This window comes from Triturus cristatus, chromosome 1_2, assembly GCF_964204655.1.
Source record: "Triturus cristatus chromosome 1_2, aTriCri1.1, whole genome shotgun sequence".
NCBI classification, from domain to species: domain Eukaryota; kingdom Metazoa; phylum Chordata; class Amphibia; order Caudata; family Salamandridae; genus Triturus; species Triturus cristatus.
In genome coordinates, this window is record NC_140580.1 from 1,111,803,261 (window position 1) to 1,111,818,207 (window position 14,947).

General features: G+C 46.9%; 1 protein-coding gene across 1 annotated transcript in view; it reads left to right on the top strand.

The window, feature by feature from the left end:
* ADGRD2 (adhesion G protein-coupled receptor D2) overlaps positions 1-14,947 on the top strand; it is a 493,199-nt gene that overhangs the window by 440,662 nt on the left and 37,590 nt on the right. The window contains exons 23-24 of the mRNA XM_085613752.1: positions 3,813-3,954; positions 4,574-4,632. Coding sequence (XP_085469878.1) covers positions 3,813-3,954; positions 4,574-4,632 — 201 coding nt within the window. The remainder of the gene's footprint in view (positions 1-3,812; positions 3,955-4,573; positions 4,633-14,947) is intronic.

A 14,947-nucleotide genomic window follows, 5' to 3' on the forward strand; every position in this document is an offset into this window, starting at 1 on the left:
CCTGGAAACCCAACAAATATAGCCCGTTGTCAGTGTAGTTTTTTGCTCTCATCTCTGATTTTTCTAGGTGTGTGCACAATTTACGCAAGAATTGATCCATCCAAATCTCTTCACACACAATGGTTAAATGTGACCCAGAATCAGCAACAACATTAACAGTCACCCCACCCATGCTTACTTCACACATAGGTTTCTTCAATTTTACTTGACTCACATGTAGAATATCATAATCAATACAAAATATATGATTATCATGTTTAGTTTCAGAATCATCCAAATTTTCATCACTTTCCTCTCATATATATTTTTTTAAATTATGGAGCATATGTATCAAAGGATACATTTGCGATTCTCAAATAGCGATTTTTAGAGAATCGCTATTTGAGAATCGCAAAATGCTATGTATGTAGGATTTGCAAATAATTTTGTGAATCCTACATATTCCTTAATTGCAAATCGCAAATTGCGATTCGCAATTAAGGAATACCTCCGAATGAATGGGAAGACATTCTCAATTTGCGATTCTCAATCAGAGAATCGCAAATTGAGAATGCAATTTCAAGGGTGCCAGGATGTCAAAGGGACACCCTGTTGCACCCCTGAAATGTGCATGTGGCACACATACATGCGCTAAGGGCATGTATGTGCGCCACATGGCACTTTGAAAAATGCTAAAAAGTGCATTTTTCAAAGAAATCACAAATTACCACCAACCTGAAGTTGGTAGTAATTTGCAATTTCTTAAATAGAAATTCGCACAACTTGGGTGCTTTTTACATCGCATTTAACAACAATTCCACATACCAAGCACTTTGATTCCTGGCAGGAAATTTCATATAAAATGCCAGATGATCAGCAATACCACAATGGAAACATTTCATAGAAGTTTCATTCGAGCTTGAGCCGATACCTTTATTCTCACAACCATCCTTTAGTTTTCGCTCCTTGGAAATTTTTACCCCATTTCTATTCTCTTCCCCTTTCTTATTTAGAAGTGCGGAAATTGTATTCACAACTTTAACTTCTTGTGCGTCATGTAATACAGCTTTAGCTCATCTTCCGGTGAGTTCCGATTATTTCACCAACACTACCACGTCTTTTATCAGAGGCTCACCATTGACCTGCAGTTTATCTTGAATAATCGGGTTACTCATATGCATTATTATTTTATCCCAAATAAGTTTCTCTTGTAGTGCCCCAAATCTGCACATTAATGCAAAGGCAGCCAAAGCAGAAACACAGTCATCCACACTTTCAGTCTTACCTTGCTTCCTCAGGAAAAATGGATATCTATCCACTGCCACATAAATAATTGGTGAAATATGTGCATCTAAGTCTTCCAATGCATGCGTAAATTTCCCCCTTCCCATGGCTTCTCCTTAATCTGATTTTATGTTTCTGTGATTAATCTTATGCCTGACATATGCCTTTTTAGGTCTGGCCTTTTTAGAACAATGCAGCTGTCTGTGACCTATAGTTACCAACCCTTTAAAACTTTCATAGAGAGGGCTTAGGTTCACTCAGCAGAGTATTTTTCTTTCACTTCATGTTACTGGTAGCATTGTGCATCATTTTGCCTCCTATGAAGTGCTTGCATTGACATGTATGGGGGACGATTAACATTTCAATAGTACTCTGAATCATTACACTTTAAATTATTCATCTTATAAATGCATTATATACCCAGAAAGCAATCGTTTTGGTTTTGTTTTTCTCACACCAGCAGTCTTTTTCATTAATGTTTTAGATAGGACTCACTATGTAAGCTAGATCTGTTGGCTTTGCCAATGCTTTTTTAAATCTGTTATTGATTTTGCTCCTCCACTTTTGCTGGGTAGTGTTACTTTTCAATAGGAGGAGGTGGTTCTCAGACAAGGCAGTGACATTCACACAAGATTTGTTTTGGCACAGATGGTGCTACAGTTGTGTTTTGTCAATTGGTATGAAAGTAAACAACAGTACTGCACACATTGCCCTTCATCTTGCTGGAATAGCATATATTTTTTTATTTTGTATTTTGTAAGATGATCTGGAATGCAGTTTGTATCTTTTTTGTATCCTTGCATTTATAAATTTGAATTTATGACAGTAACAAATGCTTTTATATCTCTGTTGTAGGGTCCCCTTCCTAGTGTCTGGTAATCCCTGTTGGGGCAGAATGGGAAAACGTGTGTTTTTCACAAATTATTTCCCATCCTGGCCCGCAGAACTCATAATATGATGAATCTGCACAATTAAAATGAGTGTAAATTCTACCCGCCAGGCTCAAGGGGGGTAGCCAGCTTTAACGTGTTCGGCCCTTCCCCAGGGGGCCAGACTTCAAGCCACACCTGAGTGACTTGTGGGGGAGACTATTCTTGAAAGAGTGATATTATGAATTCCTAATAGGAATATTGTAATAACATCTACTTATTAGCATTTCACATTTGACTTTAGCTCAGACCCTCTGTAGATTGTATTCCACCTAAAAATGTGCATAGTACCACTTTATGGATGTTTTCCGGACATCTGCCGCTGGCAAGAAAAGTCTGAACTGCAATCAAAGTTTATATGTTTTTTTGTATTTATTTTATTTAAGGGACTTTCCAGAATAAGTCAGACTGATGGTGATGTTCTTTGCAGGCACATCACATTCTAATTAGGGGTGGGTGATAAACTCTGCTCCGCCGGTTGAGTTCGCAGAGTTTTGCCAACTTCAGGCTTTGCTTGGAGTGCGGAGTTCTGGAAAAACTCTTCCAAACACCATGTGGCAGAGTTTTTCGCATGCGGCTCACCAACATTAAGTTAGTGAGGGCGATTGAGAAAATCAGTGAGATTTCTCAATGCAGACGGTTGCAGCAGGACGCTACCGTTTGTGTTGAGAAAGCTGATGTTCGCATAGAAAATCTACTCGAGAGGCAGAAAGAAGCAGCACCCTCTGGCGCACCCGGTGGTGCATTTCGCACTGATTTTACACCACAAATCAAGCTCCCCGTGCAAAAAATCTATGCGAGCAGAGCAGTGTGCCGAAATCCACCACTCAGGAAACTCTGAAAAATCTTGCAGAGATTTTATGTGACTCTGTGGAATTCTGCAGAGTAAAACTTTGCATGGTCCATCCACCCCTAATTCCAATCCCGCTGGTCATCCTAAAGTGCAGTGTAAATAAGGTTTATTAGTCGAACAGAGATTACAACTTGTAAATATTACTACACCCAGGGCCGGCCTGGGAACCAAAACCGGACCTGGCAAATTGCTCGGCCGGCCCCCTTGTGGGGGGGAGGTGCGGCCGAGCTGTTTGCTAGGGCCGGTTTTGGACAATTTTGTTACAGGGGCCCATATTGCCAGCCCCTGGTAACAAAAAACACCCCCCAGGAGCCCAGAACCAACCTCCACCCAGGCGGCCCACTGGGGAAATGCCCGGTGCCCGCTACTGCCAGTTCGCGCCTGACTAAACCCTTCCAATGCACTTTTCTCGTCAGGTAAAACCTGTCTCAGTTGGTGCATGATGAAGATAGCGCATTCCGAGGTGTGCAGTGCAAAACTGAGAAAACGTGAACGATCCCTGATTATCACCCATTCTGAAGTGGTATGGCGGGTGATATCACTTCAGCCAGCATTACCGGTTTTACCGTGTGTTTTCTTGCTTCTCAAGATACAGGGGTAATCATAATGTAGCCCTTAACTCCATTTATTTTCCTGACAATACATGTATTGCATCCTGCTAATCCAACAAATAATAAACTGTAAATATATAATTTTAAGAGCTGCACAGAAAGATAGGGTCAAAAGTCTGTTAAATGCATCTTCCTATTGCTTTTTTGTGCTTCCAGAACTGCTCTCATCAAATAAACTATTTGTCAAGTCCGAGGAACACGACGTCATCGGAAATTGGCAAGCTGAGCCCACCTACCAGCAGCATCTCAACACCAATTCAGAGTGGCTCACCTGCGCTGAAGGAGGGCATCATGAAAGGTAGGCTGGTCAACAAAAGAGGAATGCTGTTAGCAGGCAGAGCTGGCACCCAAAATCAAAACACAGCCCCAGAAGCCTGTCCCTCCCCTATAGATATGGGTGGGTTTCCCCTTGGGAAAAAAAACTGTGATTAATAATACCCTTCAAAAGTACAATTTGTTGAGTGCTGCTTCCCTTAGCCCGTGGTGTGCTTTGGAAGTTTGCGCAATTCAGTGCTTAATTTGTAATCAAACAAAAAAAAAAAGGTGCCAGAGGTCTTGTCTGGAGGCTCAGCAGCGTGCACCACTCATTGCCCCCGCCAGCCTTGCCAATGACAGTACCTACACAACTACTAACCAGCACGCTGCTACAAGTGTGACGATTCAGACTATTGCAGACCCCAAAGGTGGATAAATGGCTTGGACGGTAGGTATTGTTTGTTTTAATGTATACTGAACTCATAAACAATTCCTGGTCTGCTCATCTAAAAATTAGACAAACAGCGACGTCATATGGCAGCTGTTATAAGTGCCGGTGTTGACAATTAAGTTTCAGTGCCAAGCACCTCACACCACCGGCTCAGATTAAGCACTGTCAGCAATTTGAAAGAAAAATCACGGTTACTCCTTTGTTCCTTTAGGAAACCTTAACTCCAAGAACCCACTGAGCATTTCATCAATAATGTCTACAGAGAAACCGGTGAGTAAAGCCTTTCATTTTGTTCTTTTTATATTTCAGAAGTAAGGACAGTCCACGGCTATAAAACAGAGAATGCACTTGTGTATAACTCAGTATTACATGCATTCTTCAGAGAGCTGCTTGCTAGCCAGGCTTTGTACCTCTTTCTACTTTTTTATGTTCTCTGTGACATGCAATCTCCATATTCTCACGACTACTTAAAGTATATTTGGGTTATCTCAGGGTTAAGTTCTCAGCCACCTGCTTTCCTGACCCTTCCATATGCTAAAACAAGGATATTAGTGACAACTAGAGAACACCTGAAATGCAGGTGTGAATCCACAGAATGGGATGGGCCCCTTCTCAAAACATTTCAGGCTGGCGCTGTTCCATGTCCTTGGTCGAATGTAAAGGCAGTGCTTGGTGCAATCTTCTTTTACCACCATATTAGGAATGTAAGTTTCAGGAGGTGGTAATGTGTGACAGGAATGTTTGTGAACATTTGTTGTGTGGCATTTTGTTGAGGGGCGGCTGTGGTTTGTGTTGTACTGTTATTGTGTTGCATTGTTTTCTCTTCTGTTGTGTTGTGCTCTGCTGTGGTTTAATTGTGTTGTTATGCTGGTTTGTGTTCTGTCCTGTAGTTTACTTTAGCTATGTTGAGGAAGGCTGTCATGTTACCAGCCAGAAGCAGCACGTGCCTCTAAATTGACAAACACTATTTACTGCTGTCTGAGGTGGTAAAACACCCCTACTCCTGCTCTTCAACTATTTAAGAATCCGGTCACTGGAAAACCGTGGCAGAAACTGTGCCTTAAATCACAGTCCCCATTGTTTACTGTGATGGCCTGAACAGGCCTGCATACAGCAGAAAATTGTCCCCATCATTCTTTATCGGCAATAAAAATATTAAAATCTGGTTTTTAACTTGGATTTTATTGTTTTCGTTCATCTATAGCAAATTACCCAGGCCAACTCCCAAAGACCTGTCTTTAATAATTCTACCGCTATCGAAGATTCTTATTGCGCCACCCCTGCACCTCTCCATCCCTGAAGGCTTCGGTGCGCTACCTTTTTATTTATAAGAATGTTAGATTTTAAAGTGTATACATTCTTTACAACGCCACAGCCTGACTATTAATAAAGAATGGAAAACACGAAGAAATCATCAGCCTCATTTATCGCCCCTCCTTCGCTATTAAAAATACATCACACAAACTACAGATTTTAAAATACACAAATAAATAATAATGAAAAAAACAATTTAATAATAAACAATAAAATAACACTTTTTAATACATTAAAGTGTAGTGTTATGTAAATTAAAACCTTCTTCACATTATAGTATTTGGCAATCCCTTTATCTATACAAAACGCTGATGTCAGATTAAAAATCCAATGTAAACATTAAAGTCCAACACAGACAGCAACTTATTTGTTTCTACATCTTTATGGCTGGTCCATGGTGGACAAGGGTCACAGAAAGGCTGATATTTTTCAAGATTATTCAATAATAAAATGCAGTACTTTGTAGATACGTAATCAGGAAGATATGATACTTTTTTCTTTTTCTGTTTACTTTTTTCGCCTTAATATCAAATATAGGCTCATGGATAATGTATGGATCTTCCATACCTTGGTCGAACACTTTTTGCCAATGCAGCCTTTATCACACTATCCACTGATACAATTTCCAAATTGAACCTGTTCCTGTCATTCAGTGGTGGGGGATTGTCCGCAGCGGGTAGATGGGCGATCACTCTAAGCTCTACAAAGCTCCTATTCAGAACTATCGCTAAGTTACTTGGCGACACACCTGAGGCCTGGGCTAAAGAGATTAGGGCGGAGGCCTGGATGTGACCGCGCGCACAGCATCAGCCTATCAGACTTCAAGTTGTCCAAATGCCAAGGCCAAAGCCTTCTAATGTTCAGGAACAACAATGAGATAAAACATAGACTTGACTGGTTCATGCTCAATTATTTCCCCTGTTCATATTTTTTAATATTATTTTTGAATCTCTGAGAGTGTTAGGATGTTGTGACCTTTCAAAAAAATAAAAGGATAGTTATTAGCAAAAATCTAGTCTCAGCAAACAAATGAAACATATTTGTAAAACTGCACAAGCATGTAATCCATGTAGGGTCGCCGTTCGCAGGAGCTCTGTGGCCCCCATCAAGATGGAGCCGCCATGCACCTATTGGCAGATGTAGTGATGCACAGATGATCTGCAAGAGGTGCTTTGACCCTCCAGTCGGTGTTGATGTTGCGGCGAGCAGGAGAATATGTTCTTCGCTGGAGTGCCCATTAGTCTTGTTACATGGTTGCCTTGCTAATTGTGTGGTTTGGAAGTTACAGCTGAGGTGGTCTTGTCTGATTTTTGCTATATGGTTCGCAGGGACTTGGAAAAGTGATGTTGCCATTGTGATCTGTGGTCTGATTTCAAGATGGCGGACATGAACCAAAATAGTTGGTTGTTGTGTAATTCGTGCCGCTCGTCAATGTAATAACCAGAAACCAGAGTGACCGAGACAAGTGAAAAAGGGAGTCTTGTCAACATTATTGAAAGTATTTGAAGGTAGCAGTCGAATCTCAAAGGGTTGCCCAGGTGGAGGAAATGCGATAGAGAACTGGGATGCAGAATAAGAGGATTGTTGATGTCTGAGCATCCTATCAGCTATTCAAAGCTGACAAAAAACATAATCTGTAAAATTATTTTATAAACGACAATACTAATATACTGAGCAAGCGTTGTCATCTGTGTTACATTTATTCGCATTCCCCAATCACACAAGTGAACAGTGAGCACTGCTTGACTTTGTTGTGGCCGAGATCCAGCCGGGCAATAATGAACAATAGGACACACAGAGCAAACTTTTAAGAAACGCAGAGTTTCAACTACATCAGCAGCCACAAAAACAAGAAATGAGCAGCATTTTACTTGTAGGCATCAAAACATTTGTAGTTGGTATTTTGTGCACTTAAAACCATCATACAGGTGAGTTGGAGCTGATGGAACATCGTAAATGTGACGCGCAGTTGGGTGTCGTCTCTCAGATAGTAGTCATTCTTCAGCAGAGTGATGGTCCTTTTCAAAGCACTGAGCTCCCTTCCAAGGATGTGCCTGAATATGTGCTCGAAGGGGATGTCGTCGGCAAGTGTTCGCTGTGGATGGCAGAGAGGAAGCCCTGAGGTGTGTACTTACCTCAAGGTGAAAGATCCTTCCCTGCAGTTTATTGTCATTATCGGGGTTACACGAGCATTGGAATCCCCCATGCCTTCAGGACACAGTCGTTCATCAACCATTGATAGTTCCAACATAAGTGCATTGGTCATGCTTCTAAGGTGAGGGAGGAGTGGAGTAGACCACTTTGCATCTTCCTAGTGGTCTGCATCCTTGAGGACCACTGTCAGGGCTGATGGACTGCCAGGAGGGGCCTCAAGGCTGTGAACATTAATGAGACATGAGACCAGGCACGCTTCTCCAGAGACCAACCCAATAGAGTAAACATACCATATGTTCTGTCACTAAAAGTGAACATTCAGACCACGCGAAGGCAGCCCTGCAGGGATTCCGGTAAACCACATACAAGCTAAATTGGAGCAACGCAACAGTTAATAGTAGAAAGACGACATTTTCAGGCTCTGATGAATTCCTTTAAAAACAGAGAAGGAACCCCTGGATAGTATGCAAAGATGAAGAATGGCGACCATCTCTGTGTTTACATAAGTTGTCTGGGTCTTATACATTTTTTATTGATAACATAACAATTTACATGAGTCCTCAAGGAGGACATGTCATACTAGAATGTAAGAGATAAACGAGATCTTTGTTACAGAGACCATATAGGCGACAGACTCAACGTCAAAGCTAATGATACAGGATACAGGCATGATATTGATTGGCCAGAATTAATTTGTGTTGGATTGATAAAGACTGCGTTTGACTCTTCTGTCAGCGCTGACGTTGCAGTGAGCAGATAACGTTTGTTCTGGCTCTTGACGAAGCATGCAGGTTCCACATCGATGTCCTGGACTGAAGTCCATGACAAAGCGATCATCCACAAAGCATTACAACCATTCATGTTGGAGGGCTGAGGAAGAATTGTAGCCTCCTAGGATCAGTAGAAACTGTCTCTTCTCTCTTCATTTATTCCAATAAGGCAATGTGCTAATTCCTCGAAATCCTTCTTACCCATCAGTAAGTCATTGTCCACAATGGTGCAGTGAAGCTCTGCAGGATTTAGTTTATGTGAAAGATATGATGACTGACCAATATTGTCTCAATTTAGCAGGGTGCCAATACAGGTCCTGTTGATATTAAAAAAGGAAAAGGAAAATATTAGAGATAAAAGCGAAGGAAGCTGATAGAGAGCCAGTCTTCAGTTTATAACAGGGCTTCGTGCCCAGTTAACTACTGCACAGTCTTTCTTTCATTTCTCCCTTTTCATTTCAATGCTTTCAGCATGGCTATTGCTCAGGCTGAATAGTGGTAAAAATCTTTGAGCAACCCAGGGAGGAGCCATTTCTTACTATCTATGTGCAATGGGAGACGTAACTGGGAAAGGACGCAATAGACCTTCAGAAGATGAGCCATCTAAATGTATAAGAAAGTAAATGGTAAAGGAGTGAACATGGAAAATATCTCACCCAGAAATATGCAAGGGCCCCGATGACATCTTTTCTGCAAGCTTTTCTCTTACTGTTCAAGAACGGCTGAGACAACTCACTGACATTGAACAGGCATCTACTAACTGGACCACCACATCCTTCTCAAGCTTGAGAAGCCTGATGAAGATCAGATGACCTGTAGAAGTCCAGGAGTCTTCAGTGGGAAACCAGAGGTTATTCCATAAGGAGAGCTAAGAAGTATGAGGCAGGTATCCAAGAACTGAAGGATCAGGCGCAGGTCAGAAGAGGCTCAAACACTAATGCCTTCAAAGGGTAAAGTGAGTGGGTAGCACCGGCCCTCCAGGAGACCTCTCTTTGGAAAGATCTGACATTTCCTCCATTCCTGCCTGTCTAATCTCCCCACTCTGCAACATTTCCATCAAGTATTTACTTCATCCATATCTAGTGATTTGCAGCTATTGTTCTCTTAGATGCATTTTTAAACATGTACAGCCATGCTGTTGTCACTTCACCTCGTTTTACGTCAATTTAGAACATATCCTGCTGCAGCTAGGATTCACTGGCGATATGCCACCCAATTTTCTTTTATAACTTAAGACTGGTGCACTCGTAGTTGGTCACTGATTTTTTTTTCACTTGGATCTGTTCACTCTTCTGCCTTCTGGTTAAATGAGAGAGGGGAGTCATTTATTTCTGTGCTCCTCGTGCTTGTCTGGATTGTTTGGAATGGCACCCACACTGGGCTGGTGCAGTCTCGCGTACGTATGGTCCTTCTTTAAATTATTACAGGTCCTTACGGCTCAAAATGGTTGTTTTTTGAGTTGACTGGGCAGATTACAGTGCAGTGAATTAGCAAAATCATAATTCTGCTATTGGAAGGCTGGAGTTAATGGGAAGCATAGGCAAGATAGCCAGTAAATTGAAGTTCTGTAGTAGGGGATCTCTGTGTATAGTCATAATCTAGTGAATAGTCCCGCCCATGTGCGCGGACCCCGGAGCAATAAAAAATAATCTCTAAAAGGTGACAAATCATGCAGACCTGCATACACCTTTAAGAGAGAATTTAATTTAAAGACAGATAATGCAGCCTATACCCACAGGCTACACTGTCCAGTACTTCAACTAGAATTCCACCAAAATCCACAAACAGCACTGCCTGTCCAGTTTTTCTCCCCATAGGAAAAAACCCTGCCTCTACCAGCAAAAGCCTCTGGAATGATAGAGAGGAAGGAGTGGACAGACAAGCCCCATAGGCTGCCATTATGTGGCTTGGAACAGGATACTGTGCCTTTAAGAAAACTTTCCAGTTTTCCAGAACTTTCCCCAGTATCCCAGAATGCCCAGCAGGTCCCATTTACTTTCAGTTCTTTTTTCCGGCTCCTGCTAGCAGGACCCTGGAGCATTGAGCTCTACCTTTTTCAAGGTTTTTCATTGAGATTTTGGCAATTTTTGTCACTTTTTCTTGTGTTTAGTAGCTGGTACTGTCAACATGCCTGGCTTGTTCGACAAGTGCCCGGAATGTGGTCGAAAGAAGGCTAAAACTGACCCACACGAGGTGTGCATAGCTTGCCTTCCCCAGTCCCACGTGCCTGAAAGCTGTACCATCTGCCACTCGTTTTCAGCAAGAACCCTGAGGGACAGGATGAAGAGCAGGCTTCAAGCTCTGGAGGAGCGCAGACTGAAGGCACCAGGTGGGTCTGGAGGGGCTGATTTGGCCCATGCTGAGGCCTCTGGGGGGCTCCCCAGGGGCAGGAAGACCAGTAAGCGCTCCCGCTCCCCGTCGACGTCGAGGGCGTCGACGGCGACGTCGAGGAGGATGACCACCGTCTGTTCGCCGTCTCCCCAGGGCTCTGGGGAGAAACGGCGTCGACGATCGCCGTCGAGGGACCTGAATAGGCCGCCGTCGACTACATCGGCGTCGTCGGCGTCGACGCCGTCTTCGACTGCGTCCAGCGGTCGACGTCGAGAGAAGGCCCGGCGTCGGCGTTCGGCGTCGAGGGATCGCAGCTCGCCGTCGATGAAGAGAAGGAGATCGACGTCGAGAAAGCGAAGATCGCCGTCGAGGCGAAGATCGCCGTCGAGGCGAAGGTCGCCGTCGAGGCGAAGGTCGCCGTCGAGGCGGAGGTCGCCGTCGAGGCGGAGGTCGCCGTCGAGGCGGAGGTCGCCGTCGAGGCGGAGGTCGCCGTCGAGGCGAAGGTCGCCGTCGAGACATAAGTCGACGCCGAGGAGGAGATCGACGCCGAGAAGATCGCCGTCGAGGCACAGGTCGACGTCGAGGCACACGTCGACGTCGAGGAAGAGAGAGTCGCCGGGATCGGTGTACTCAGTGGTGTATACCCCGCCTCGGAGGTCTCCGTCGCCTCCTCCTCTCCCACCTCTGCCACCGCCTCCTCCTCCACCACCACCACCACCGCCACCTCCTCCACCACCGTCTCCACTTCCTCCACCGCCTCCTCCGCGGCCGCGGACTCTGTCTCCGCCACCCCGGCCTCTGTTGCTGCCAAGCACTCCTGCGGTGCCGCCGCCGGTCCCCCCGAGGTCGGTTTCCCTTCCACGGTACCCGACTCCGCCGCAAGGGACCCCGAAGCCATGACGCCCACGGTCGCCTGGACCAGCGAGACCGGCGGACAGGCCTAAGCCGAAGAGGTCGCGCTCCCGCTCTCACAGGAGGCGACGATCGCGGAGCCGAGGGCGATCCTCGTCAGACTCTAGACGACGCCGCAGAAGGTATAGGTCCAGGTCGCGCTCCTCGGACAGGGACCTTTCCCCGACGCTGTCGGACTCCCCGGGGACTAGGGTGTCGCCGGTGGACGACTTGGTCTCGTTCCAGGAGGTGCTGTTGCGAGGGGCTGCGAAGCTGAATATCACGGTGACGGTTCCAACACCCACGACGTCCGTGATATTTGAGACGCTTCATAAAAGACACTTGTCTCGCCCCCTCCTGCCTCTCGTGCCTGGACTGGTGGAACCAGCTTTGGAACTGTTCCTCACTCCCGCAACAGCGAAGGCCGCTCCGTCCAGGCTCATGAAGAAATATAGGGCCCCGGAGTCGGATCCGTCATTCTTGAGAGGGGACCCGAAACCGGATTCGGTTATCGTGACGGCGGCGAGAAAACAACATGCGACCGCCCCGGCCTCCACGGTGCCACCGGACAAGGAAAGCCGCTGGCTGGACTCTGCGGGCAGGAAGGTGTGTGGTACCGCTGCCACCACGATGAAGGCGGCGAGTGCAGGGGCGTTGTTGGGCCGTTACGACTGGGCCCTGTGGGAATCCCTGCAGCAATATGCGGACCTCCTGCCACGAGACAAGAAGGAGGACTTCTTGGAGACGGTGCGCGAAGGCATGCTGGTTTCTAACCAAACGATCAGCGCAGCAGCGGATATATCGCTATTGGCCGCCCACGCCTACTGTCATGGCGTCCACCAGCGGCGCCATTCCTGGTTGCGCCTGACGTCCCTCAAGCCGGAGGCGCAGCAGAGAGTGGCCAACCTGCCCTTCTCGGGGGAAACCCTGTTCGGGAAGCATGCGGACGATGAAATGGCCCGCATGAAGGCTGAAGCGGAAACCCTGACGGCCGTCGGGTTAGAGAAGGCCGAGAAAAAGAAACGACCGTTCCAGAGGAGGTTCGGGTCGTCGGGCCGAGGGCGTGGGCAGGGCTCGGGACAGCAGCAGCCACAACAGCAGCAGTTCCGCAAGCCCTTCCAGAAGCGCCAGAGGGGTAGAGGTGGCCAGCAGGCTACTACCACAAACAAGGGCCCGGCCGGGTCTCGGCCCTGAGCTGTTACTTCCCCCTCAACCGTTACCCACTCCAGTGGGGGGAAGCATTCGATTTTTTCCGGCAGAGTGGAGAAAAATTACTCAGGACAAGTGGGTGCTGAATATTGTTTGCAATGGATACAGTCTTCGGTTCATCAGCCCGCCTCCAGCGATTCCGCCGGTCAGCTCTCGCTTCCAGCTGAGGGAGCTCCAGGCGGAGGCAGACATCTTGTTGAGAAAAAAGGCGGTAGAAGAAGTACCTTTGTCTCAAAGGGGAAGAGGTCTGTACTCTCGGTTCTTCCTCGTTCGCAAGAAGGACAAGAACGAGTTCAGGCCCATTCTGGATTTGCGACAAGCAAACAAGTGGATTCGCAGAGAAAAGTTTCGCATGCTATCGTTGCACCAGATTTACCCTCAGCTGCAACGGGGAGACTGGCTCTGTGCCATAGATCTACAGGATGCGTACTTCCATGTGCCCATAGCACAGAAGCACAGGAAGTTCCTGCGATTCCAAGTCGGCGCCAATCACTATCAATACACAGTACTGCCATTCGGGCTAAAGTCTGCTCCCAGGACTTTTTCGAAGTGCATGGCGGTGGTGGCGGCACACCTGCGGAGGAACAAGGTGTTTGTCTACCCGTATCTGGACGATTGGCTGATCAAGGCGTCATCCTTCGAGGAAGCGCAAGAACACTTCCGTTGGACGTGCGAGCTCTTTAACAAGCTGGGGTTACACGTCAACATGTCCAAATCGGTCCCATCTCCGGTACAGTGCATACAGTACCTGGGGGCCTCCATAGATACGCGGTCGGCAAGCGTGTCTCCTTCGGAGGAGAGACGGTTATCACTCCTTCGGAAGGCTCAGGACCTCAGGACTGCTCCATCGACGACTGTGAGGAAGGTGTCGTCTCTACTGGGATCGATGGCCTCCTGTATCTTCCTCACTCCGCACGCACGTCTACAGATGCGACCACTGCAGGAGTGCTTGGAGGATCAGTGGGATCAGAAGACAGGCTCTTGGGACGACAAGATCCGACTGTCTCTACATGCTCGTCAGTCTCTGAAGTGGTGGTGTTCGGCGGAAAACCTCCTCAAGGGGGTTCCCTTCCACAAGGACATTCCCACGACGAATGTGGTGACGGATGCTTCTCTCCAGGGCTGGGGTGCGCATTCCGGGGACCTGCAGATTCAGGGGAAGTGGTCTCCTTTGGAATCGACGTACCACATCAATTTCCTGGAACTCAGAGCTGTCTTCCTGGCACTGAAGGCTTTCCTTCCGTCCTTCCAGACCAACTCGCTGCTGATACAGACGGACAATACAACCACGATGTATTACCTCAACAAGCAGGGGGGGTCGAGATCGCGCACTCTGTCGCAGGCGATCTGGCGCTGGCTGCTGGCCCGAGGATTGACGATCACGGCCACGCATCTGCCAGGGGTGCAGAATGCTCAGGCGGACGCCTTGAGCAGGCTGATTCAGGAAAACCACGAATGGGTCATAAACGACGAAGTACTAGGAGAAGTCTTCGCAAGGTGGGGGACTCCAGACGTAGATCTGTTCGCCACCGCCGAAAACAGCAAATGCCGAGACTTCGCATCCAGGTACTACCAGCGGGGGACGCTGGGGAATGCGCTATGGATCGATTGGTCGAACAGCTTTCTGTACGCTTTTCCACCCATTCCCCTGATTCCGGCGGTGCTCATCAAGCTGTCCCAGTCCAGGGCGCGGATGATCCTGATCGCCCCGGAGTGGCCCAGGCAGTGGTGGTTCACGGACCTTCTTCACCGGTCTCTCCTTCCTCACATGCGGTTGCCGTGCAGGCCGGACCTTCTCACGAAGTTCGGGGGGCGGATGGTGCACCCCAACCTCTCGTCTTTGAGTTTGGCGGCATGGCTCCTGAAATAGTGCAATACGGTCATCTGAATCTACCAGACGATTGTATGGACATTCT